At 32.5% G+C, this 27894-nt stretch overlaps 4 protein-coding genes across 9 annotated transcripts; 3 read left to right on the forward strand and 1 right to left on the reverse strand.

Moving 5' to 3' along the window:
* The first annotated feature begins 3538 nt into the window (after positions 1-3538).
* Positions 3539-7031, forward strand: LOC125597831 (YTH domain-containing protein ECT2-like). Of its 6 annotated transcripts, XR_007331984.1 has the most exons (9): positions 3539-3707; positions 4103-4173; positions 4287-4448; positions 4538-4885; positions 4995-5330; positions 5629-5841; positions 5907-6053; positions 6160-6298; positions 6634-7031. XR_007331984.1 is itself a non-coding variant. In XM_048772347.1 (8 exons), the coding sequence occupies exons 2-8, from the start codon at positions 4114-4116 to the stop codon at positions 6238-6240; spliced, it is 1347 nt and encodes a 448-aa protein (XP_048628304.1). In that variant the 5' UTR covers positions 3540-3707; positions 4103-4113; the 3' UTR covers positions 6241-6447. The 6 variants fall into 6 exon arrangements, 5 of the variants coding, with proteins under 5 accessions (XP_048628304.1, XP_048628307.1, XP_048628305.1 ...); XM_048772347.1 differs by lacking the exon at positions 6634-7031 and having other exon boundaries at positions 3540-3707; positions 6160-6447; XM_048772350.1 differs by lacking the exon at positions 6634-7031 and having other exon boundaries at positions 3588-3707; positions 4290-4448; positions 6160-6447.
* A 902-nt stretch (positions 7032-7933) lies between these two features.
* Positions 7934-9892, forward strand: LOC106377383 (metacaspase-5). The gene is made up of 2 exons (XM_048772359.1): positions 7934-8389; positions 8843-9892. Exons 1-2 carry the CDS (start codon positions 8044-8046, stop codon positions 9781-9783), a joined length of 1287 nt encoding a protein of 428 aa, XP_048628316.1. The 5' UTR covers positions 7934-8043; the 3' UTR covers positions 9784-9892.
* A 1372-nt stretch (positions 9893-11264) lies between these two features.
* Positions 11265-13030, reverse strand: LOC125597835 (organic cation/carnitine transporter 2-like). The gene has a single exon (XM_048772358.1). It carries the CDS (start codon positions 12941-12943, stop codon positions 11384-11386), a length of 1560 nt encoding a protein of 519 aa, XP_048628315.1. The 5' UTR covers positions 12944-13030; the 3' UTR covers positions 11265-11383.
* A 7548-nt stretch (positions 13031-20578) lies between these two features.
* On the forward strand, positions 20579-27855 carry LOC106429717 (cation/H(+) antiporter 2-like). The gene is made up of 4 exons (XM_013870468.3): positions 20579-24228; positions 24327-25310; positions 26533-27458; positions 27529-27855. The coding sequence occupies exons 1-4, from the start codon at positions 24070-24072 to the stop codon at positions 27803-27805; spliced, it is 2346 nt and encodes a 781-aa protein (XP_013725922.2). The 5' UTR covers positions 20579-24069; the 3' UTR covers positions 27806-27855.
* The last annotated feature ends 39 nt before the right edge of the window (positions 27856-27894 follow it).

Below are 27894 nucleotides of genomic sequence, written 5' to 3' on the forward strand. Positions count from 1 at the left end.
TTCGTTATTTGTTTTGATTCGAACCGAAAAATCTAAAGTTTTATTGAAACCATGCATATGAGTTTTATATTAAAAAAATACAAAGTATATAGTGTGAACACATTTATGAATATAGTGTGAATGCGTTAGCATATTTATTATCAAATCATTGTGAGACTGCAACGTGTCTATTATAGTGTGAATGCATTTATTACAATGCTTCTCATTTAATATATAAGGGATAGTCTTCAGTTTATAAAAACTTACAGGAATAACAACAAAGTTAAATATAAATCTATACTGATGAAGTCATAATCAACGAAGATAATCTATCACAGCTATTTTTTTATTGATCAAAGCTATTTATATTTATTGGTCAATTTCCATATGCAATCTTATTAACTTGGTATTTATACGTAATCAATCACATATAAAGACAGAAACTCAATCAATACATACATACAAAATCATATAGGTGTGAAGCAGACACGTTTAGGCCACGGCAAATACAAAACGTGGCGCCGTGTAACTCTATTGCGCTCCATGGATTTGAATTATTGTATTTAAATAGTTTCATAAGATTTTTATTTATTTGGCTTCTTATGCGATGTTTGACAAATATTTGCTTGATCATGAAACAATATCTGCTTCGGATATAATACTAATGGATATGACACTTTTTATTTTCTAAAATAAGTAATGTAAGGTGACGCAAAATTTACTTATTTTAGTCGCAATCAACCGAAGAGAAGTTAGGAGTTCATTCTTGAAGTTGTAGGGGTGGTAAATCTTAGGGAGTTGTGAATTGTGATATCCACCTATTTTGTGGACACTATTTTAAATGATAATAATGAAATGGTTCTGGATTTTGGTGGGGAGCGTATCAAATATTGAATGGAGACAGTCATGTATACGAATGGGCCAGTTGACACCTAATGATACAAAAGAAAATGAAGCTTGCAATAATGGAACCACACCAAAGGCAAGAGATCTTGATCTACAATCTTTGAATGACATTCTTCAAAAAAATCCAAACAACAATTGTTGCGTATATGAATTCTTCATATTTTGTTTGTAAACATCGATGATACATAACTAATTTCATTCAAAGGATGATACATAACTAAGTAAAATATAGGCAAAGGAAGAATCTATATACTACATACCGTTTGTCAATTTTTATGTTTTAATCTGCATACCGTTGATAAATATATCAAAAGAGTTATTACAAATCTGAAATTTCTCCAAATATACTATGTTTTTCTTTTTTGACAGCACTATGTTTGTTCATATTTTATCATTGAAGATTATATTAAAATTTGCTTACACAAAAAAAATTTAAGAATTAATCATATACATAATTATGAAGTACCAAAAAGAACGGAAAAATTACCACAATATCACATTCATAGTACCACTTTTCATGTTTACACTAATTATTTTCACTTTCACTTTTAACAAAGGATAAAAAACACTTATATTCCTAGAGTTAACTAATTTAGACTTAGGATTTACAGTTGAGAGGTAGGGTAGAGTTTTTGTAATGTGAAATTTAGGATTCTAATAAATATATAAAGAAATACTTAAACATATAATTTTTAAAAAAAATAGTTTCAAAAATAATTTTTGATTTTCAAAAAGAAATTTTAAAAAAAAATTTTAAAATTTTTTTAAAAGATTTCAGAAAAAAAATCAAAAAAGAAAATTTATAAATTTATAAAGTAGTCCGAATTTGAAAAAGTATAACTTGAAAACATAAAAAAGAAATTGTTATTTTTTATATATTTTTTATTTATTTAAATAATAATTTATTATATATATAGATAACAAGGGTATAAAAGTCTTTTGCAATGAAGAAGATTTTTGAAAAAAAAGTTTTTGTTGTGGTAAAGATGAAAATTGGTATTATAAAGTGGCAAACATAAAATTTTTCCAAAAGAATGCAAGAAGTTTATGAATATAAATATACGATTTCGTGAACGGAAAAAGTGAAGCATTTTTGTGATTTTTTTATTATTTGTAGTATCTTTTTGAAGAATAATTGGCGTAGATGCACTCAGAAACTCATGTAATTTGACATATAACTTTGTTTTTTTAAATATTTTTAGTGACTATAATACTGTTATCTCTATCTCTCTATCTTCTCTTTTTTATGTGTTCTAATCTCTTTATCTCTCGTACAAATTCTTCAAATCATCTTCTAATTCAACACAAATCTTTATTTTTTTATTTTGATTCTTTTGACACCCATAATGTTAATCTTATTATCTCACCCCAATTCTAATTTTTCCAATTTTGAATCACAATCAACTTTTTGATAATATATACGTTAGTAGGTATTTTATTACTTACCTGCTATTATTTAGATTTTAATGGATTTTTAATCGATACATGAAGTGTTAGCTGTTACAAATAGATTTGGAGCTATTTAATACTCCCTCCGTTCCTAAATGATGTATGTTATGGAAAAAAAATTGTTTCAAAAAGATATATTTTTTACCTTTTCAATGTATGATTTTATGAAAAATTGTAAGTTTCAAAAAAATTAATGGTGTTTATGGAATTTCTATTGGCTAAAAGTTATGGAAAATTGTTATTCACAAAAAACAATGCATATTTAATGAGTTTTTTTAATATATGTGAAAAGTTTAGAATATGCATCTTTTAAAAACAGAGGGAGTAGATAACTAATTAATTGTTAATAGTTTCATTAATTGATATATGATTTGTTAGTCGATACATTTGTTTGATACATAGATTGTTAGATGATACTGAAATTATTAGCGGATATGTTAGGTTGTATGTACATTGTTACCCGCTATGTAAATATTTAGCTGATAGATCTAAAATTACTTGTTTTCGACAAAATATAAGGGCATTTTCGTCCACACAGTATCAAAAAGTTACTCTTTTTTGAATTATTCATAATTATGGACATTTAGCTAATTTAAACTTTAATAGGAGATATTCCACACATTGTCTCTAATAATAATCTTAAGTTACAAAAAAAAAAAAAATCTTATTTGTGGTGGTATCGCTCGGATTGGAAGATATATGGAGAGACCGAGAGAGAGACAGTGTCAAATCCATTGTTTTCAACTATCTAATATTATATTCTTTTTTTTTTGAAAAAATCCACCAACTATCTAATATTATATTCTTTCTCTTCTTTTTTTTCCAAAACCATATTCTATGCATTTTATCATTTTCCCGACCATGAGAATTGGTCCTAACTTTTTTTCCATAGAATATATATTCATATGGGAAGATAATTAAATTAATTGTGTTAGCTAATGCCAAATTAATATTCTTATTTATTTCTTTTTTATAACCTTTTGAAGAGCACTTTGTAATTATTTATTTTAGAAAGAGCACTTTGAAGAGAGTTGCGTAATAAGAATACCCTAGATTCCATATAGAAAAGTTGGCAATAAATCATGTTTTAACTTCGTCTATAGCCTAATCGAACGGCCAGTGTTCTCAAATTCCATGACATGAACAATTCTTGACCATCCATCTGTACCTCTTCCCAACCTCTTTGTTTTAATTTTAACCATATATTCCAACTAAAATAAATAAGAAGAGAACAAAGAAATTAAAAAAAAATAGAGAAAAAAGGAAAAAAAGACCTCTCTGTTCTTATTTCTTCTTCATCTACCACTACCCTTCTCTCTATAACTCACCATATCTCTGTTTTTCTCTGTTCCGTATCTGTACTTTGTTTTCAGGTAAAAAAGATTATCCCATCATTTCTTTCACACATACACACACACACGTGTGAAGCTATGTTGTTCTTATAATCTTATGAGTTTTTTAACTTTTGCGCTTGACCTTTATCTGAATTCTTTGTATATATATAATATGTGTGTTTAGTGCTCTGTTTCTTGTGATTAGACTCAACAGTCTTATCTTTAAAAAGAAGAAAATAAAAAAAAAGTATATATATCGTTCACGTCTAGTAGTAAGCTTTTTTTCAGTACGACTAAGTATTCAGACATCTGCTCACGTTGCTAATGTTTGTGTCTGTTCTATACTTACATATATTTTGTATACTTACATATATTCTGTCTTTTGATTGGTTTCTTGGAAGATTTCTGAGAGAACGTTTGTTTATATGTTTCAGTCACTGAAGATATGGTGAAGAGCCTTAAAGTAGATCCTCTTGCCAAGGTCACTGCCTCCACCACTTCCATGGTAAAACATTTTTTTATCTTCTTTTGTGTAATCTCTTGAGAACATTATCTCTCTCTGTTAATTAACATTATATGTCTTTTTGTACTTGTTTGTTTTGGTTTTGTGTGGTATAGAAGAGCCCATCAGAGCCATATTATGAAATTCTTGAGACGTATCAAGGCCTGCCTTGTCCATATGGTGGCTACTATGGATTCTACTATCCAGGTCTTGATGGTTCAGTTGGAGAAGCAAAGGATAATGGATACTATGGTTATGGAACAGAAGTTCAGTACCCGGTAACTAATAAGTTTCTTGTGAATCAAGGATTAATTTAGTCGATGAATCGAGCTTTTTAATTGATCATTTTCGTGATCTTGATTTGAAGGTTATGCAAGGGGAAGATGGATCTTTAATGTACATGATGCCAGGGTTTCAATCTTATGATGCTAGTCCCACTTATATGCCTATAACCACGGGTAGTGTGTCAAGTCAGGCTCTTCGTTCACCCATGTATGCAGCTCAAGGATATTATCAGAACCAATATGGCTATGGAGATGTTTCATCGCCCAACTATTTATGGGACCCTATTGGAGACAAGTATGTGTATGGTGTAGCTTCAAGTAACCAACCTTTGAAACATAACACATCTTCTTCCAGTCATAACCATAGCAGTTATTACCCAAAGAGCAAGACTTCCTATGGCATGGGAGATAGGCCTAAAACACCGCGAAAAGTAACATCTTTCTTCCTTTGTTGTTGTTGTTCTTCTCTCTTTCACATATACTGAGAAGACTTGACTGATCTTTTTCTTTGTTGTTTGGTTGGTGTTATATGAATTACAGAACAGCTATGCTCCACTCCCAATACATAATGAAACAGAGAAGGTGAAAGCGAGAAACAAAGATAATGTTAATAGTACTGAAGGAGAATGTGAGTCCTGTGTAGGTTATGTGATCAAAAGGGATCAGTATAACCTCCCTAGCTTTCAGACCAAGTATGAAGAAGCAATGTTCTTTGTGATAAAATCATATAGCGAAGACGACATTCACAAGAGCATCAAGTACAATGTTTGGTCTAGTACTCTCAATGGGAACAAGAAGTTAGACAGTGCATATCAAGAATCTCAAAAGAAGGTTGCAGAGAAAGGTGGAACGTGCCCGGTCTTCCTCTTCTTCTCGGTAATGCAGCGTAATCTCTATGGTTCATATTATAAGATGTTATGCATAAACACATAAAAATTAATAAAATTACTTTTATCTAAACATAGCATTAAAAGAATAAATTAAAAAGTGATGCAATCAATCATAAATAACTATAAAATGTAATTAGTATTAGCAGTTTTCAATAAAGTTAGCATAAAAAAACTCAAAACATTTTATATTTTGAACACCAAAAACCTATGAAATATAGAGAGTATGATTTATTCATTTTTGAGACATATGGTGGTGGTCTCTGATGGTTTTTTTTTGTACTCAGGTGAATGCAAGTGGTCAGTTTTGTGGTGTAGCTGAGATGACTGGGAGAGTGGATTATGAGAAGAGCATGGAGTTTTGGCAGAAAGATAAGTGGACTGGCTATTTTCCTGTCAAGTGGCACATAATCAAAGATGTTCCAAATCCGCAGTTACGCCATGTAATACTAGAGAACAATGAGAGCAAGCCTGTAACAAATAGTAGAGACACACAAGAGGTAGAAAACAATCTATTAGTGGATCAAGAAGAACTCATCTCATTGTGTTTTACTTTCATGTATAGGTGAGGTTGCCACAAGGGAATGAAGTGTTGGACATCTTCAAGAACTATGCAGCAAAGACATCTATATTAGATGATTTCGATTTTTATGAAAACAGAGAGAAGGTTTTGGTTCAGAAGAAGCTAAGGTTACATCCGGTTCAGATAAAGGTACTTATCTCTCTCCTCTTTAGATCTTTTAAGAATCCTTTTCTCGTTGTATGTATGTTATTCTCATGAGGGACATGGCCTTTCTTTCTAATGTCTTTGATTACAGAAGAAAGAAGAAGCAGACTTGGTTGCTGACTTCAAATCAATGGAGATATCAAATACATTCAAAGAGGAGACACAGACTTAACAGCAACTGTGAACTAACTAGGAGAAGCTGTCGTGTTTTGGTTTGGAATTTATTACAAGTGAGTGGCTTCTTGTTCTATTGTTTTGCTGTATTTTGTTTTGCAGTTTGTAATCACTGGCAATGTAAGAATTTGATTTTTATAGTGAAACTTGAGAACAATAAAAATGCAGAAAAAGGATTGTATATGAAATGAGTTCTCTACTATCATCAGTTTTCTCTTCAATGTGCCTGCAAATGATGGAAACATAAACATGGTGCTTAAAACTGGTCTAGGCGGTAACTCAATCTTAGCGGAAACTATTTTATTTTATAATAGCCCTGTTCTTTTTGAAGCCGCTGCGGTTGGCGTCAGCGATTAAATTTGTTAATGATTTCCTTCTTCATCCATCACAGGAGAAGAAATAATTAACGCAGCGGCTACTTTTATGGATGTTGCCGGTGTTTATCCGATCGCTGAAAAAAACAGCGTCAACTGAATTGGTTGTTACGGCTGTTTTTATGGCCGCTGCGTTTAATTTTCCGGTGTCGTTGACTTGCTCTCCACATACCTAAGGAAAAAGTAACCTATAATTTTTGACGCTGGCCGCTAACGCTGCGTTCCTCAAAAGAACAGGGCTAATGTTACTTTTGAGTGAGCCTCATTTTTGACTATTGTTACCACTTACTAGTCACCACGTTATATGGCACCCAAGTGAATAGTATCTGTGTTGTGTTATTGCAAGTGAATTTGAATAAAGCATAAGCTTTTGTTTTGTTGATCGACATTTATCAATTATCATACATTCTTTTAAGCTGTTGGTTTATTTTGGGGTTATCCTATATTTTTCCTGAGTTTTTTTTCTGTTAAAATCTGACTTGTGTCACAAGAAACCAACCATTTATTTGTTGATAAGGAATCCGTAACGTGTTGAAACATGTGTTGATAATACTAACTGATCAATGATATAACATGGAATTGCTCGTGCCTACAAGAGATGGTGTACACAACAACAACAAGCCAAGCATTCCCAATTATTTATTTCTCACAATTAAGATGCGTAAAAGTCTTGCCATACCATTTCTCACAATCTATACAATGTTTGTACGTTTTAAGCTTTTTATTTGGAAGAAAGAACAAAGCCATGGACGTTTCCTTTTCTTCTCTAAACGGTTAAACCAATATAATATTGGTGGCATTTTGGATATATTTGAATAATTAAAATATAGTTTATATCTCAAATATGTTATAATTAATTACATTATAACACTAATTTACGTAATATAATACTTCATGTGTTCCTAAATGATGAAAGTTTATATGTTTTTACACATATTAAATTTTGTTATTAAATCAATTATTTTATGTTTATCAATTTCCAATTATTTACACCAACAAAGACTTAAAAATACGTTTTTGAATTTTGTAATTTATCATTATTAACTAATAAAACATATTTAGTAAAAATAAAACATATATTTTTTGAAATAATATTTTTTAAGAACATTTATCTCTTAGAAACAAAGCGAGTATATATGGAATGGAATCGTGATTAAATAAATAATATTTCATATTAAAAATTTGATAAAAGCTATCTTTATTCTTTTATGGAACGTTATTAATTAAAGGCTTCTTTAATTTATAATAGTAATCAACATTAGTATCTTGACCAAAGAAAAAGCAATAAACGTTACTATAAAACCATGAAGAACGACGAGAAGTATTGTAACAGCTCACGATCATTATCTTTAAAAAAGGAAAAACAGCTCACGATCAAAATCAAAAACAAAATTATTTTGTGAAGCGGACCTTTTGAGGTATCATCGATGGCGAAGAAAGCAGTATTGATCGGAATCAACTACCCTGGAACCAAGGCGGAGCTACGAGGCTGCGTCAACGATGTTAAGAGGATGCACAAGTGCCTAGTCGATCGGTTCGGTTTCTCCGAGAGAAACATCACTGAGCTGATCGATACCGACAACTCTTCCACCAAACCTACAGGCAAGAACATCCGACGTGCGTTGTTGAATCTAGTTGAGTCGGCTAGATCTGGCGATGTTCTCGTTGTTCATTACAGTGGACATGGGACGAGGTTGCCGGCTGAGACAGGTGAAGATGATGATACTGGTTATGATGAGTGTATTGTTCCTTGCGATATGAATCTCATTACCGGTAAGTGACAAAACTAGTTTGTTGTTGACTTTACTCTGTTCTTTCTTGGTCGAATAGAACCTTTTACTACCAATTTGATCGGTTATATATGTTGAGAAATGGTTTTGCTTCATGAAAATTATCTTTCTTGAGATCGAAGTATTCTCGAATTTATCAGATTAAAGGAATAAATTGTTTAGGGTTTCAGATTCAATCTTAGGTTGGGATCTGGTTGAACTGAAGCATGGTTTTGATATTTTTATTTGGTTAAAGTCAAATACAAAAAAAAATTACACAGTCTGAATCTCGCCCTAAGTAATGTACCAATTAAAGATTCAAAATCTCCTAAGTAATTAAAAAAAAATCAAATGCATTTCTCATCAATTTTTCCTTCAGCTCAAGAAGATATTTTGCAAGTAGCTTCAGATTCACTCTTTTTCATATGAATATTCTTTGTGGGGATTCTATTCTCAGATGATGAGTTCAGGGAGCTTGTGGAGAAGGTGCCAAAAGATGCACAGATTACAATCATCTCAGACTCTTGTCACAGTGGTGGTCTCATTGATGAAGCTAAGGAGCAGATAGGAGAGAGCACAAAGAAGGATAAGAAAGATAAAAATGATAAGAAGGATAAAAAGGATAAGAAAGATAAGAAGAAGTCAAAGAAAGACTCTGGAACCTCTTCAAGATTTGGAATCAAAGACTTGGTGATTGAGGCTGTAGAAGAAGCATTTGAAACTAAAGGGATCCACATTCCTCACCACAAAGATGAGAAACAAGAAGCCAAGGTTAAAGAGGTTGAACTAGACAATGATGAAAAAGTCCATGTTGTGAACAAATCTTTGCCTCTACAAACCCTAATCGATATCCTCAAGCACGACACCGGGAACAATGATATCGAAGTTGGCAAAATCAGACCAACACTTTTCAATGTGTTTGGAGAAGATGCTTCTCCAAAGGTGAAGAAGTTCATGAAAGTGCTTCTAACGAAGCTAAAAGAAGGTAAAAGTGAAGGTGGAATATTGGGAATGGTTGGGAAACTAGCTCAAGAGTTTCTTGAACACAAGCTGAACAATGATGAAGAGTATGCGAAGCCTGCGATGAAGACACATGTGGAGAGAAAGCAAGAGGTCTATGCAGGTGCAAGCAATGGTTCTCTTGCGGATAATGGTATTCTAATAAGTGGTTGTCAAACCGATCAAACATCTGCAGATGCGAGTCCTGTGGGGAAACCTGAACTGGCTTATGGAGCATTTAGTAATGCTGTGCAGATCATACTTGGGGAGACAAAAGGTGAGATTACATACAAGGAACTTGTTATGAAAGCAAGAAAGCTTCTTAAGAAACAGGGCTATGCTCAACGACCGGGGCTGTATTGTAGCGATAAGTATGTGAATGCTCCGTTTATTTGTTAAGGGTTGGTACTCAACAAAGTATGTGGAGTTACGTGTTGAATAAGTTATGTGATTTCTTTGTTGTTATGTTATTGTAACTTTGATTTGAATGTCAAGCGTTCATTGTCCATTGGTTCTTTTAAATTTTTTACCTATTTTTATTAAATTCTCAAATTTATTTCTGAGAACTGTGCTTGCTGAGAAAAATATTCTTTTAACTTCTTAACTTTGTATGTTTTGGACATGCATATATCATATATGTCCACTAAGGAAACGTTTAAGACCAAAGCAGAGGAAGTTTCTTGTTAGATAATATAATCTTACATCTTCTTGCCAATTTACCATGTGATATACACAAGCCTGATACTAAGAGTAAGAAAAAAAATATTAAGCCTAAAGTTCAGAATTATCAAAGAATTGATAAAATAACTTAGACGGTCTTGCCAATCTTTATTTCCTTTTTCCTTTAATTTAACAATAAATAAATAAAAATACGAATCGGCATGGAGGAACTTGGTTGCAGAGCTTGGAGGGTTGGACTTGGTGTATGTCTTCTTCTTACAAATAGGACAAGAAATACTGTTTTTGTCTCAATCATCTATCTCCTGAACCCATGCTAAATCTGCAAGAAAACAAAGCGACACTAATCAATCGCCAAAGTAATCATTCAAGATATACTCAAGATGGAAACTACATGAGAAAAGTTTTTGTGATAATACCTTGTAATACAGTTTCTACAGCTGCATTTGGGATAGAGAGTATACCACTATTATCTGATTATCCGTTGTAGTCTCTATTCGTGTAACTCCGATTCTCTTGTGACTTTGACGTGCCTGAAACAAAACGAAAGCACTGTTAAGTTTTCTTGACAAAACTAAAACAGAGTATTAGATAAATTTAGCAAAGATTTACTTGTTTGGAAATAGTATTCTCAATGGTTCCCCATATGGGAAGAATGAGGCCACCCACAACGCTTACTTACTGTATTCTTCTTCCAACTGTGCAATACTCTCCCAGCTTACACTACCGTGCATACACTGTACCTCAGATACAAATTCATATCATTAATGCGCAATGCCTACATCAACGGTTATGAGCCACAAGGCTTAAAACCTTCAACACACATCTATTTCTTTTTTTTTTGGTTTTTATATAGATTGATTTTTATTACATATGAAAGTTACCCTGTTTATGAATACATATGCAACGAATATACGTAAAACACACTCGAATTCATAATGAATGACAAAAAGTACAATTTCTTATATCTTGGATATTTCTAAATTAAGTTGACATATGAAAGAAGATTTTTTTATAGTATAATAGATTTTCGACATTTAAAACCAACGAAAGCATATCTACCACTACCAACAAGCGTACGACAATGTATGGTTTGTGTTCTTCGCATTCACTATTACTAACATAGCCAACTACTACCAACAACTACGGTTACTAGTATTCATCCCAGGATTGGAAGTTGGAACGAAGATCATAGAAAATCATTTCGAATAACTCGTACATCTTCCATTAACATTAAAGTTAGATAATACATAAAACGACAATGATGTGCTTATAATTAAATCTACATTACATGCATTCAAAAATCTTCATCATATTCATATCATGCAATCACACTACTGATGATATCATTGTTACCCTGCCGATCTTTGCACTCTTCCTCGTCCATAGTGTCGCATAGATCACTCCCTCTAGTCTCTGGCAACGCGACCGCAAACAGTCCAAGCAAACCTATAGCCAAACCGAACAACCCGAACGACCAGAACCCGTTTTTTCGACCAGCCGCCACCATAATCGGGCTGAAGACCCCACCAAGCACCAATGCCTGTCTCGTCATTGCGATCGCCGAGTTCCTCACGCATGTCGGAAACAACTCGATTGTGTATATCATCTCAATGTTAAAAGCCGAACACGCGCAAAAGTAAGAGATCAGCTCTAATACCAATTGTAACGCCCCGTGGCTCCCTATTCTCATATTCTGTAACGCGAATATGAGAACGCTCGAGACACCTCCTAAGGCCGTAAATCCGATGAGTGCGTTTCTCCTGCTGAGTTTGTCCACGAGGAAAAGCGTTATGAGGTTCGCTGGCAAATCCATCAACGCGTTAAACGCTGCACTCATATAAACGTTGAAATCGAGATTGGATAACGCTAAAGGCATCCCGTAGTAGACCAAACCGATCCCAAACGCAACCGCCATAACCGCGGTTAATCTCCTAAGTGCCCATCTCTTTTCCACCAACACCTTCATGGCCGCGTAGATGTTAACACTAGGCTTCCCGTCTTCCTCCTCCTCAGTTGGTAAGCTCGAAAAGCTCATGGTACCATCACTCAAAGGAATCGAAGCAACTCTCTTGAGAATCGAAATGGCTTCCTCTCTACGACCTCTAACGAACAGCCACCTCGGAGACTCGCAGACGAAGTACCGAACCAGAACACAGTAGATTATGGTCGGAACGGAGGTCCAGATGTAGAGTATCCTCCACGAGTTCCCTCTATTCATATAAGCCATGGCAGGGAGAGACAAGAAGCCAAGCATGAAGCCGAAGAAGCTCATGATCCCGACACGTCCTCGCCACCTCTTCCCGACAAGCTCCGTCGAGAGAACAAGCGCACACGTCCCGATCGTCGCTCGACCAAAACCGTTAACGAACCGGAGAAAAGCGTAAACCCAGATGTTCGGCGAGAAAACAGTAAGCATCGTTGATATCGACATCAAGAGACAGGAGAGAAACAGCATGTTCTTACGACCGAGAGAAGAGTCTGCTAACGTAGAGAGAATCAAACCTCCGATTAAACACCCGACGAAGAAGGAACTCTCCGGCAAGCCTTTGACGAACGAGCCTGAGCATTGGAGACCCCACTCGGAGATGACGGAGACGTGAGGAGGGAAGTCCCAGGACCAAGAGGTTTTGGGGAGGATGCAGATGTTGGAGATGGAGTCGTGACAGAACGACTCGGTGCAGTGCCATTTGGGTTCGAAGTCTGTGAAGACGGAGATGAATGTCTGTTGAGCGTCGAAAACTCCGGAGAAGGAGACTAATGTGGCCTGGAGGAACTGGGCCCACCCAAAGCTTCCAATGTACCTCTCGATCGTATCGTCGAGGGATCTCGGCGGTGACGAGTTTGAATCGTTCAGAAGCGGCTGAGTTGGTTCAGCCATGTTGCACGAGTTTTTTCTTTTCTTTTCTTTTTTTTTTCGCTTTTCCCTCTCTTGTCTTGTGCCACAGCTTCTCAAGCGGCGAGTCTTTTGTCCTGCTTTTATTACAGAACATTGTGTTGACTTTTCAACATGGTAATAACAATTAATTTTTATCAAATTTTCTGCAAAACTTACATTAGATTCATTTAGCAAATTTGATGATATAGGTTAAATGCAACTTTGATTTGTATATAATCTGATATACACGTTATTACTCTTCCTCTATTTCAGTTTATTTGATGTTTTTAAAAAGTATTGCAAAATAGGTATTTATGACCAACTACATAATACTGCAATTTTTAATTATATTTAATTATCTTATGTAATCAAGATAAAGTTTATAAAATTAGCAATTGCTTAATTTATGTATATCAATTTAAAATATCAACTAAATGATATAAAAGGATGTTATTTTAATTTGGTAACACTATAGTAAATAAAATAGTTAGTTTTATGTTAAATTTTAGAGAGTTTAGATGATTTTAAGTTTTCTATATATTTAGCGGTTTAATCATTGGTTACGTTGCTGGGATTTTTCTGCGTGTACTTAGAAATTTATCGAAATAAGATAGTGTATTTTAATCTGACTTATACTTTACTTTATAATATAGTGTTAGTGTTAAGTGTTAACCAGTTTGGAGGTAAAGCGTAGCTTGAGTAAACAACAATTGTACAGTGGTCCTTGTTATGCTAGATAATAGGCTGGTTGGTTGAGATCACGAGACACATGTGCGATACAAACTATACCAACTTGTACTTTAACAATCTACGTTATTACGAGGCACTTTGCTCAGTCCTCAACGCGCCACGTCAACATTTTGTAGATCCCATTTTTAAAAACTACGAAAAAGTGTCAATTACATGGTCTGAATCCGGGTTATTGAGATATAAACACCAACATATATACCACTAAACTAAAGTATATTTTGTACATTGATACCAAAAACTAATATATATATATATATGAAGGTCGGAAGTCCTTGCTTCGTCGGCTTCCTCTGAGGGTCGGATCTACAAGTATATTATGAGTTTCATATTTAAATGAGATATATCACATTATAAGAAAAAAAAACTCAAGTTTGCAACAATTATAGTTTTTCCATATTGTAAATTGCCATCATTTAACATGAGTTATGGTTCTTTTCATCATTGTCTCAGACAAGTCTAAGTTACAAAAGTGCACTGTGTATATGTTTGTAATCTATTTTTTCACCGGTGAACTCTTCATCTCTCCATCTTAAATCGCTTGATCATAAATGTTCCTGATTTGTAACCCCTCTGTAAACCTTATATATATGATTTTCATCTTTGATGAACTCAATCTGCATCTCCACAAAACTTATTGATTCCTCTTAGGTTTAACCATCTTCTAGAAAATGTCTCTCTCTGCCTCTCCAGTTTTTCAAACTGGCGTCGCCGGCGTCCGTCACTCAACCTTCGAGTCTCTCTGTCTTGGTCGTAGTAGTCAGAACATAGCCTCTGACTTCTTCCGCTTCTGGGATTCTCTGAACTTCAAGAAATACAGTGAATTAATGGGAATCACGGTTCTCTTCCTTGATGAAAAGGTAAGTTGATCTTTGATCTATCACACTTATTTAACATAATTGTTTTTAATTGATTTTATGATTCTTTGTTGAATAATATTATTTGCAGATTTCGTGATTCATGGTGCCGGACGTGCTAATCATTACATGTCATCTTTGAAAGTCGGTTCCATTGTGAAAGTAGATCGTTTTGAGGTTATTAAGTGCTCAAGCATGTACAAGATAACTGATCATCCATTCCTCATTCGTTTAATCTCACCAACCATTATTGATAAAGTCATCACGGGTGCTCCTGAGATAAATCTCCCGTCATGATTAGATTGTTCGACAATCTTCAAGTGATTGCGAACATAAACCTAAAACTCACAGGTATATTATCATATTGCATCTGGGTTTATATTATGTTTTGATATCATAACTGATATTTAAACTCGCAGATGTGGTTGGGTAAATCTGTTTTGTCCAAGGCTCTGACCTCACCAAAGAAACAACTCGAGTCATTATCTGTCTCTTCATTGATCCGTAAGAAACAATCAACACACAATTCCTTTTAAACAATTGTCTATATTGTGCTGACATCAATAATCAAAAATATTGTATACCCAAGATCTGTGGTCGTCTATTTATCTCCATTATTTATCAAATTAATTTTACACAAAACTTTATTTTACGGCTTAAAAGAAACCACAACTACCCAAACAATCAAAACACCAAAAACTAGAACAAAAAAAAACGAATCATTAATGATCACTTCTCTTTTTTTTTGTCTAATCTTACAAATAAACTTTAAAACAAATATACCAAACCAATTACATCAACTAAAACTCAACGATACATACATCGAGTCAGCTAAACAAATACAATCTATACGACCAACTATTTAACAAGTTATAAACTTACTTTCACAGATGCTTACGAAGAAGACGGAGATAACAACCAAGATCAGTGAAATTACCAAAACAAAAAAAAACGTAATAAGTTACGAACTTTGATAAATACAAATAATAATGATTTTTGTTTACATAATACCCATCAAATAAAAGAGAAACAAACACAGCCACACCAAGAGATACAAGAGACAATTCCGACAGACACAAAGGTGATAACAACATCTTCACCTGCTCAGTCCTCTTGTCTTATGAAAATATGCTTACACGTACAATGTCAACAGACTAATGCTATTGTCTTCTTATGAGAAATATATAAATTCGCTTAAAACCTGTTAAGGCTCAAATACTCAGAATTGTCACTCGTTTTGATTTTATAGTTATTTTACAAGTTTTCATGTATTTCTTTTAAAAGTCCGGTAAAACAATAACTTTAAAAATAAAATGAAAACATATAACAAACATAATAAGGATAATAAAAATTATTACTTAATACACACAACTTACACAACTAAACTGGAGAAAAAATATCCAAAAACAAAAAGTACCTTAACAACCTTAATATAATTTATGTACTCTCAACAGTACAATAAATAAATTAAAAAGACAAACAAACAATAAGTTTCAGTGACACAATAAGCAACACCACGAACTATATCAATTTATATTACCAACACAGTTTAGTCATTCATAAGTGGAGAACAATGCCTACATAGTTCATCATCACAACTCTAACTCTATAATAATAAAAACTTGAAAAACAATGATAAACCAAAACGCAAAATTCACAACTACAATAATCTTAGCAAATATTAAAATGAAACTAGAATTCTGTATATAACGTCGCGCTTGCGCGGAGGTAATGTCCCTAATATGAATAATAATTAATAAGATAGTGTATCGAAACAGTTTTTTCTTTGCTAGATTTTTCTAAAACAAAAAACTTATTTGTATACAGTTTTCATCTTTTATGACTAAAATATGTAATTAAAGCAGGGATTGACACACTCATCATATCCACATGTTCAGTTTTCAAAAAAGAAATTTATGTTCAAAAAGTAAACCAAATCTTTTTACAATCCGTTTGATTGATGAGGAATAAAAAGTCTCCTTCGTTAGCCACAAATAATGATCCCTTTTTTTTTTTTTGAAACACATTTGGCACAATCAGTAACGTTGCCAGACAAGTCATATCAGTATTTACTTTAATGGATGCGGAGACTCGACACGCAAATTCTTTTAAAACACACACAAAAAATACTTACAAACTGAAGTAAGACGAAACTGCTGGAAGAAAACGAGCTGGCCCGAGGTGACTTCGGATGTTGCTATCGATATTTATTTGAGTTCGAAGATAAATTAAGCAATATGATAAATGTAAAATATACGATAAACCAGTCAGTAGAATGACACATATGATGAAGTTACAATTTATTATATTCTTCTTTGTGAAGTTTTTTTTTATTATATATATTAACATTTTACCAAAAAAAAAAGTTTGTTTTTTTATAAATATGAAATATACAATTTGGTTAATAAATCCTTAATTTTTCATTCTAATAAGTAACTAGGATATATATATATGTATTCTCAAAATATTGCAGAATTGTTTTTTCTTTACTGGTGTTTTATTTGGATTTTGTACTTATTTAAATTAGAAATATATTAAACAATAAAAAGTTAACCACTTAAGCTAGAAAAAATAGTTGACCACCAAAAAACACACTTTCAATTTAGGAGTTCAGGTGATGTTGAAAGAAAATGTAATGTGAGAGTAAATTTTTTAAAAAAAATTGATGATTTTTTCATCAGACTAAACATAATCTACAATCGGATCTGTGTTTAGGTATATGAATCTTTCGTTAGATAGAATCGGTTGGGTTTTATGCTGCTCTCTTGGTTATTTGAGTCGTTGTTTTTTTTTCTTTTCTGTGTCCTATCGGTTATGTGTTTCATTCAGACCAAACCATCTATGTCTTTGATGGTTTGAAGTTGGACTCTTGATATTGTTTACCTTTGGTGATTAATACACATTCGCAGATGACCAAAAAGAAAAAAAAAACATAATCGACAATCGTTTGGCTTTTTGTTTGGTGTCGGCTAAAATAAATTCGCAAATAGATGATGTGTCCCCATTCCAAATGTTGCTGGCATATTCCATCCTGATGCTTAATAGTTTGTGGACAGAAACTAAGTTTGCTCGTGACCACATTTGGAACCAAGTGATATAGATATGGAAGAAATTTCTAGACATATATATATATATATATATATATATATATACATATCTTTTTGTAAGGATTTGATTGCAACTTCAGTTACAAAATTTCATAAAATTAATCATGATACGTAAGTAAATACTCGACTCGGACTATAGAAACCCAAAGTGATAGAATAAGGATGCAAATAAGAACCAAAAGTATAATTATTCTTAACCATCACCACATTTCAAAAGTTAGATTTTGTAAAGAAATACACTAAAGTTCAAAGTAATAATTTTATTTATATTTGAACACTTAACTTTATGATATTTTAGAGTTTTTATCATGGGCATATTTAAAATAGCACCAGATATTTTGTTAGAAAACTTCAGTTTCAAATAAGTATTTTTGATATAACAGAACTTTATACAGTTTTTGATACATCAAGATATTTGAAAACTATTCAAATATATATATTATTCATTAGTTTACTAATAGGCATTCAAGCCTAAATTTATATCCAGTTTTGATTTGATCAATAAATAGCTTTGTGTTTTGGAGAATAATATTATCTATCTCTTGTATTACTTCGATTAGATTCATCAATCAAGAAGCAGATTTCAATAGAGGATTCTCTAGAAATCTTTGGTTGAACTGACAGATCCCAAATAAAGATTATCTAATCTCTTTGTTGATCTTTTTATCATTGCTTCTATTCCATCCGTTTTTTTTATAAATTTTGTGGGGCTTATTGGAATAGATATTTGGAAGAATTCTGGATTTTTAGCAAATCTTGCCTTATTGGATTTAGTATTCATAAAACTTTTTACAAATCCATAGTTATTGGACTTATCATTTGTATAAATCTTATTAAATCCCCCCTTATTGAAAAATTGGGATTTCATCAATAGTATTTATCAATAAATATTTAGGATTATTAGAAAAAAAATTTTACACTTGAAATTCAATATAAATGAATACCATCTAAAGAGATGGTATTTTGAAAAAGTCAATTATTTCATCATCTCTAGGTACAGTTCGTTGCTCTTTTTAATAGTTTTTTCTTTTTCGATGAGTCCTTGGAATTCTGATGCTTCATGCTGTTGTGGGATACTTGAGTGCATGCTCTGATTTATGGAATTGTAGTGCCTCAGACTCATGGGAAATGGAAGATACTCGAGGGCACGGATGGAGAAGATGCAGTGGGTATTGATGAATACAGCGGCGTTTTAAGGCTTTGGGAAGGAAATGTTGTGGACTGCCTCGACCCCCGTCTTCTCTGCATCAAATCTGCTTGGCATCATCTATCTTTCGAAACCCCAATTGGGTCATCGAATTCATTTCTCCAGAATTATTGTCATTTATATAGCTATTGCTTTTATTGTTTTGATTGCATCAACAATGTCAAGATTGAAGCCAATGTTGCCAAAACTCTTGCAAAACGAAGCACATGGAAACCTCCAGCAACAGCCTCTTGTATTAGAAAAGTTCAAGAGAGTAAGAAGAATGAATTGGTGAAGTGGACATTCATCACGACTAAACTGAGAAGCATGAAAAAACAGAAAAACAAAATATTTGCACCAGAGAAGTATCTAGCTGGTTATATACAAAGATTTTCTCTCTCGTGATACTTTTGTATCAGGTGACTTTGTGAGTTTATAATGTGTTTTGGGTAATGAGGAAGCTGAAGATATCCCATGTAGTACTTTCATAGAGAAGGAATGGGAGATATTGCAGAATGACAATGACCATGTAACTGGGGTCGTAAGATATATGTTGAGCTTGGTCATATCTTTTTTGATGCAAACACTGAGACCATGAAATTATGACTGATAAAAAAAAGGTAATGCAAGCATTCATATACCAACTATGTTGTGTGCTATTCTCTTATCTGTAAATTATATGGCTTTCTTTACTGAATCTGAGAATAATCTAGTCCAAGTAAACAAAAAGAAACATTGCAGGGTAATGAAGCTATATGGGTGGAAGGTTTGAAGAAGAAAGACAATGATAAGCACGCAAGATTTTGAAGCTATATGGGTGGAAGATTTTGAACTAGAACAAGCAATCCAAGAGAATTCTAAGCCTCAAAAAATTACATTTTCAATGAAGAGAAAATGTAATCTTATGTCAATTTATTAGGAATTTGAAGTTATATATATTTGTTTTCAAAACTCCTAAATTCCAGCTAATCACCCTCTAAAGATTTGATCAAATCCCAGATTATCTTTAAAACTCTTCAGAATTTATAAATACTGGAATTCTTCCAAATCACCTATCCAATAAGCCCCCCTTAGTTATTTATTTGCATTTTGTGATATTTTACAATATTCAAGTACATCGTTTGATGAAATATTCTGAAAGTTGTAAAGGTAAAACTATATTTTATTAGCATGGATAGTTAAAGGTTTAGAGTATTTAATGGAAAATCTAACTTGATTTCGTGTATTGGGAGTTTTTTTATTAAAAAATATGAACATGAAGATTTTGTGGTATTTTAAAATAGTGATTTCTTTTATTCGTTAATCAATATTTTCTATAGAATATTATATTGTTTCACTTAGGAGTGGGCGTCGGATATCCATTCGGATTCGATTCAGTAGTATTCCGATTTAGGATTTCCAGGGTTACAAGTTTCAATCCCATTCGAATATTTAAAATTTTTGATTTAGGTTCACTTCAGATCTTGGTGGGTTTGGTTTGAGTTTAGATTTCCCATTTAAGTTATTTTAAACATTTAAAAATTCAAGTATACTTTAAATTTCTCAAAAAAATTTAAAAAAATTAATATATTACATATAAATTTGAATAATGTATGCTAAAATACCTAAATTTAACATCAAAATTGGTTTACCTTGAATATTTTCTTATAGATAAACAATATATATTTAATTATTTTTGTGTTTTGAGTATTGTTTGAAAATTGTAGAAATTTACTTTTGACTAGTTATATATATTTCCAAATATTTTAGGCAACTTTAAAATATATAATATATTTTAGATATTTTATATACTAATATAATTAATATATTTAAGTATAGAAATATATTTGGATATTCGCAATATTTTGGTTCGGATCAGGTTTGGTTTCGGTTATCTAAATACCAAAATTTTAAATCTATTCAGATATCTAGTAAGTTTCTGTTTGGGTTCGTAACTGGCCAGCCATAGCTTCACTGGTATTTTTTATGTACATAGATAAAAAGGTTTGAAGTTGTTATGAGAAATCTAAATTTATTTCTTCTATTTCATTTTTTCAAAATTTAAAATACGGGAACAAAATGAAGATTTTTTGGTATGTTAAGATAGTGATTTCTGTTTATTCGATAATCAATATTTTTTTTTATGGAATATCCTTTAACTAGGTAAGATTTGGTTGAATATTTTTTAAATAAGAGATCACGATTTTGGTAACTACTGCGTGACTTCTTTAACCGAAGGTGGGTGATTGTTTTGATATTTTAATATTCTAAAGGAAATTTATTTAATATAGTCTTCTATTTTTTTATTTATCTAATCTGTTTGGTTTGATTTTACATTAGGTTCTCATTTTGGACATTACATGTATACAATATGGTAAAAATATGTAGAGCATGTAAGTTTTTTGAGTACCTAAAATTGTCATGATACTGCGTATATAATATATGTCACTAGATTTTGATCCACGATTAGAAAGCGCAGAGTTGTTGGATTATATTATAATACAAAATTTTATTATATCGAAAAACATAATTTTTAACAGCTATATAATCTACAAATTAGTTTATTTGAGATTTTATATATACACTTTTACGTAAGTTTCTTTTCGACATGAGAATTATATCCGGATCAAAAAACAAACTAAACCGACCCAAAATTATAGGTTAGTTCATGTCCAGAGAAGATAACCTATTTTGTTTTTTCGACCCGCAGGTTTTTGTTTGAGTCCGGGTCCTACCCTAGACCCGATCATAAATATGTGTTTATTAGGTATATTTGGATATTTCGAATATGTTTCCGGTATTATGGATATTGGTTTTAAGTTTTTGGTTTACGATTAGATTTTTGATTTCAGGTAAATTTTTCAAATTAAAAAGACAATTGGGTATTTGGATAAAATTTTGGGTATTTTCCAGTTCATCGTGTTAGATTTTGAATAAGATTTTAAATTTTTAGATATTTAAATTTTTTTGGTATTTGTTTGGAGTTTCAAATACTTTTCGTGTTTCAGATATTTTTCAGATTTTTTATATATTTCGAATTCTTTTAGGATCTTAAATACCCGAACAGATGTGGACCCATTACGTCCATATTAGGTCCAACAATTTTTTGATATAGATTTTTAACGTTATTGTACAAAAACATGGTTGAAATATTTTTCTGAGTAAAAGTATCATAAGAAATAATATTAAGATCTGTTAAAAATATTTAAAATATTTTATGTTTAGAATGATTAATGTATTATCAGAAAAATAATAAATAGTTATACATAACTCCAACAATTTTTTTATATTAGAATTTTTAAAACTCTTTCCCTTTTAATCGTATTGATTCGTTTTAAGTGAAAAGTATATAAAAGTATAATATCTGAGCAAATAATTTTCAAAATCTTGAATAATCAATACTGATATCGTGAAGTCGGGTTAGCTTTAATAGAACCAATGAATTTCTTCATTTTTGTGAAGGTAACATGAATATTCAGAAAAATCATTTTTAAATATGAAAATATTATCAAACTATAGACGGTTGAAAGTTTAGTATATGATATGAGATTTTAGTGGGAAAGTTTATATATGATATGATTACTTTATTATAAACGAAAAAGGAAGTTAGAATGTACACATATATGTCTTGTAATTTATCTTGCTTTAAATCATATATTATATGATCAAAGTGATAATATAAAACATTAGTTTCAATATTTTTACGATTAAAAACCAAAATGATAAATATAGTAATAGTAATGATTAGAATTTAGGAGTGAGATTTAAATAAATAAAAGAATTGACTAAATTATTGTTACAGAAATATATGGTAACATTGTTAGTATAAATTTAAGGTAAGACCAACAAATAATGAATTAAATGAAAGGGTTCAAACAACTTTTATAGGTAGATTTTTTTAGACTCCTTCCCTTTTAATAGTATTGATTTTGTGTAAAAATATGAATGTGTTAAATCGTTCCCAAAGTTACCTTGAACCGATTATGAACAAAGGGTTAATGACTTGCATGTTCACATTTGTTTATGAACATATCTAATTGCTTATACTTGGTTTATATGTTTATTATTGTTTTATTATTTAAGAATAAATCGTTCCCACTTTAGAGTAAATCGGTTTGGTCAGTTTTTAATTAATGACTAAACCTCAAAAGTATAGGTTAATAAAATAAGTAATTTGTTTTGTTGTTCTATTATTTGATGATTTTTAGACCGAACTCGTAAATATATACTAGATAAACATTTATATTTCGAGTATGAACTTATATTCTATAACAGTTTGATATATTATATTTGAACATTAACCTGTGAATTAAGTTTTCCGGTGGTATTCTTCAAAAATTTGATTTTTAGATATGTATTTGGAGTGAAAATAATTTTTACAAATGTCCATCTTTTTAAATTGACACTTATGTAGTTTACTCAATTCAAAGAAAAAGTTACAAAAAGAAACAAAATTCATATCAGTGAAACATAAACGAAAATGAAAAAACAATTTTATAGATTTATAAAATAAAATCACTTATGGAGCTCAATAGTAAACAAATCGAAAGCAGAAAACCTAAATTCCTTTCGGCATTTTACAATCGATGTTGCATATCTGGTTTTGTGATTTGTGTCCGCTACAAAACTTAATTTTTTTTTATGCATATGAAATTTTAATAATAATTAAAATGAACCGTAATATGTTAACTCTTCAACAACAATTATACATTTAAGAAACCAACATTTGTACTTGGTATTTTACAATCGGTAAAGATTATAGTGTTACAAAATGTTAAAACTATTCAATGAACAAATATTAATATAAAAAATTCATCTTGCATATGCGTCCGGGATATCATCTAGTTATTTAGTACAATGGTAAGATCATAGGATGTTTCTCGGTTAATGATGAGTATTATATGATATGTCTTTAAATTTAATGACTTTCTAGTGAGAGTCCGTTTTAAAATATCAACAAAAGATTGCGATTTATATTTTAATAAATAAGATGTAAATTATCGGTTTATAGTCAACTTAATCCGCTCTGGAAGGGAAAAAAATTGAGGTCTCGAGTAATTAACGGACGGACAAGTAGTTGTGAACCCCAACCAAAAGGAAATAATTAGTTTTATATCTAAATTACTTCTGAAATTTATATTCTTGATTTAGACAACATTTTCAGTTTCTTTTCCCAACAAAACTTTATTTTATTTGGTCTTATTCTCATCACAACGCTTAAAGAATGCTCATGATCATCAAATCAAGAAGAAGATGGATCCAAAGTTGTTGTTCTGTTTGCCACAAGGAGATGAATTGTTTAACCCCCTTAATACTCTGTTTATTCAAATGGGTTGCATTCTCGTTTTCTCTCAACTATTTTACCTCATGCTCAAACCATGTGGTCAAGCTGCTCCCGTCGCCCAGATTCTCGTAAGGAAAATTTCTTTTTTTTTGCATTACAAGAAATACCCGTTTTTAGGGCTCTCGAATGTTTCAGACTAATGTGATTGTTTTTTGTTTTTTCTCAGGCTGGTATTGTGTTGAGTCCTGTTCTGCTCTCAAGAATCCCTAAAGTTAAAGAGTTCTTCCTCCAGAAAGATGCAGCAGATTACTACTCTTTTTTCTCCTTCGTTTTACGAACATCTTTCATGTTCTTGATCGGTCTTGAGTTCGATATACAATTCATGAGAAGAAACTTCAAGAAAGTCTCTGTAATAACCTTGAGTTCCTTTTCGGCTTGCAGTCTCCTCAGCCTCGCCTTGGTCTATATACTCACCCCTTTGCTCCATATCAAAGAGGATTACTTAACGCTTTTCATGACTCTTTTCGTTACCTTGTCAAACACGTCATCTCCTGTCGTCCTCCGTTCAATTGCTGATTGGAAACTCAACACATCTGAGATTGGACGGCTTACACTCTCCTGTGCGTTGTTCATAGAATTATCAGACGTCGTGATCTACACTTTAGTCATAGCCTCCATCTCTAAATCTATGATAGGTAATATCTTCTTGTTTATTTTCGCCACCGGAGCCCTAATCTTGCTCAACAAGTTTCTAGCTGCATGGCTCCCAAAGAGGAACCCTAAAGAAAAGTACCTATCAAAAGCTGAGACTTTAGTGTTCATCATATTCCTTCTCATTATCGCCGTAACAATAGAATCCTATGATGTTAACTCCTCGGTTTCGGTTTTCACCATTGGTATAATGGTTCCACGACAAGGAAAGACTCACAGAACGTTGATTCAACGGCTTAGTTACCCTATCCACGAGTTTGTTCTTCCGGTTTACTTTGGTTACATGGGATTCAGATTCAGTATCACTGCGTTAACCAAACGTTATTACATCGGTCTCGTTATTATAGTGATTCTAGCCTTAGCTGGGAAACTTATTGGTGTAATATGCGCTTGTATGTACCTGAAGATCCCCAAGAAATATTGGCTCTTCTTACCAACTATTCTCTCTGTTAAAGGTCATGTGGGTGTTCTTCTTCTCGACGCAAACTACTCCAAAAAGGTATTTTCTTAACATAGTACTCTTGATGATTACCGCTACTTTTTAAAACTCTAATCATATTCTATCACCCTTCACAGCAAAATTGATTTTAGAGTATGCTGTTTTTTACATTATCCATGCCAAAATAACAAAAGGATCTACTATATAGTGATTAATAACATTTATGATAGAATAGAGTTTTCATATTAATATTAAGTAAGATAGATGTTCCAACTCAAAATCAACTGGATGTAAGTGGATGAGTTCATATCTCTAGTATATATTATTTCAAATCTTTTTAATATTTTATATGAAATTGTGTTACTAATACATCCATTCGAAATGAGATGATGGTTCTTTAACTATTAATCTTATAATATTTATGTAAAGGTCAATGCACCAACTTTTTGAATTAAATTGATTATGAATTCAATTGGGTTGGATGACATGGATGTGCTCTCATACTATATACTAAGACCATCTCCAATGTATTTTGCTATTTTCACCTCTAAAATAGGGGAACTCTATAATAGAGGTGGGATATGCTCCAATGTATTCCCCTAAAATAGCAATCTCTAAAATATAGAGTAAAAAATAGAGGAATGCTATTTCTTCCTCTATAAATAGAAGAAAAAATAGAGATCTCTATTATAGAGCAAGAAATAGAGGTGGGTTGGAGCAATTTCACCTTTAAATGCTATTATAGAGGTGAAAATAGCAATGGGTTGGAGATGCTCTAAGACCAGCTCCATCGGTTACAACCTGTGAAAGGTTTTTAAAACAAAAAATATAATGTTATTATAGTAATTTAATTATGTATTAATTTTCTAAAACCAATTGAAACACTACTACAATGACATCTGTCCTTTTAAGCTTAAAACCCTGAAGTAAGAACTTTTCGACGTTTTCTCACCAATTTTTTTTTTCATTTTTCTTAAATGCTATGAACCCATTAAAAAACTTGCCGATGGAGCTGATCTAAGTTACTAAAAACCAGTTGACAATAACTGGGGTAAATCATATTTATATACTACTTATCCTTTCAAACTTTCCAATTTTCTAGTGAGATTTTGTCCCTGGTAATTAGAATATTAAAGATGGCATACAAATATTATTTGATAACATTGAACTTGTTATTTGTCACAACATGCATAGTTTCGAGTTTTTCAAAAAATGATTTGGCTATATATTAGATGATTATTATTATGCTATTTTCACATTCTTTGTGTGAATCTGTATGTAGAAATGGTGGACAACAACAATCCATGATATGATGCTGGCATCGTTGGTGGTCACGACGCTAGTAAGCGGTGTCCTAGCATCTTTCTTGCTTAAAGCAAGAGAAAAAGACTTCGCTCCCCAGAAAACTTGTCTTGAATCTCACGACACTCACGAGGAGCTACGCGTTTTATCTTGCGTTTACGGAGTCCGCCACGCTCGTGGTACAATCTCTCTAATCTCAGCCTTGAGCGGTTGTCATGGAGCCTCTAAGCCCTTCGCGGCTCTGCTTATGCACCTCGTACCACTCCCCAAGAAACGAAAATCATCAGAACTCTTGTATCACGAGCTCGGTGATGACGTGCATGGAGATGATGAGTTTGGAACCAACGATGGGTTAGAGATCAATGATTCGATTGATTCCTTTGCTAAAGACAGTAAACTCTTGATCCAACAGGTCAAGCTCGTGACCAAGATGCTTAACATGCACGTAGAGATTTGTAACGCGACAGAAGATCTTCGCATTTCGATTGTGTTTCTTCCGTTTCATAAACACCAGAGGATAGATGGGAAGACTACAAACGATGGAGAGATTTTCAGACAGATGAACAGGAACGTTTTAAGACACGCTCCATGTTCGGTTGGTATTTTCGTGGACCGGAACATAACCGGGTTTCAACAACCGCACGGCTTTGATTCGGTACAACATGTTGCTGCATTGTTCTTTGGTGGTCCTGATGATCGTGAGGCTTTAGCTCTATGCAGATGGCTAGCTAACAACACTCTGATTCATCTCACGATTATACACTTCGTTTCAGAGGATTCTCAGACAGAGAGTCCTGTCAGGAACACGACAACACAAGACAATAACGATGTTTTCATCGAGGTTGCGGGAAGAGATCAAACTGAACACGAAGCAGACCGAAGTTTCTTAGAAGAATTCCATAACAGGTAACTTACTGATACTCTTTTTAGTTCAGACCTCAATTTACATAACAGAACCTTTTATGTTCTGCAACAGATTTGTGACAACGGGACAAGTGGGGTTCATGGAGAAGCGTGTGAGTGATGGACCGCATACGCTGACGATTCTAAGAGAGATAGGAGAGATGTATTCACTGTTTGTGGTTGGGAAGAGCAGAGGAGACAGCCCTATGACGGTGAGAATGAAAGATTGGGAAGAGTGTCCGGAGCTTGGAACTGTCGGTGATTTCTTGGCTTCATCTTTAGATGTAAATGCTTCTGTATTAGTTGTTCAAAGACAAAGACATTCACATGATAACTTTCTAGATGATTAGCAAAACATATCTTAGTTTCAGCCACTTTTCTAAAAATCGGTCTTGCGGCGCCTAAAAATTAATTCTCTATAAGACATCTAACCACCAAC

This window comes from Brassica napus, unplaced genomic scaffold (genome assembly GCF_020379485.1).
Source record: "Brassica napus cultivar Da-Ae unplaced genomic scaffold, Da-Ae ScsIHWf_1545;HRSCAF=2147, whole genome shotgun sequence".
Taxonomy (NCBI): Eukaryota; Viridiplantae; Streptophyta; class Magnoliopsida; order Brassicales; family Brassicaceae; genus Brassica; species Brassica napus.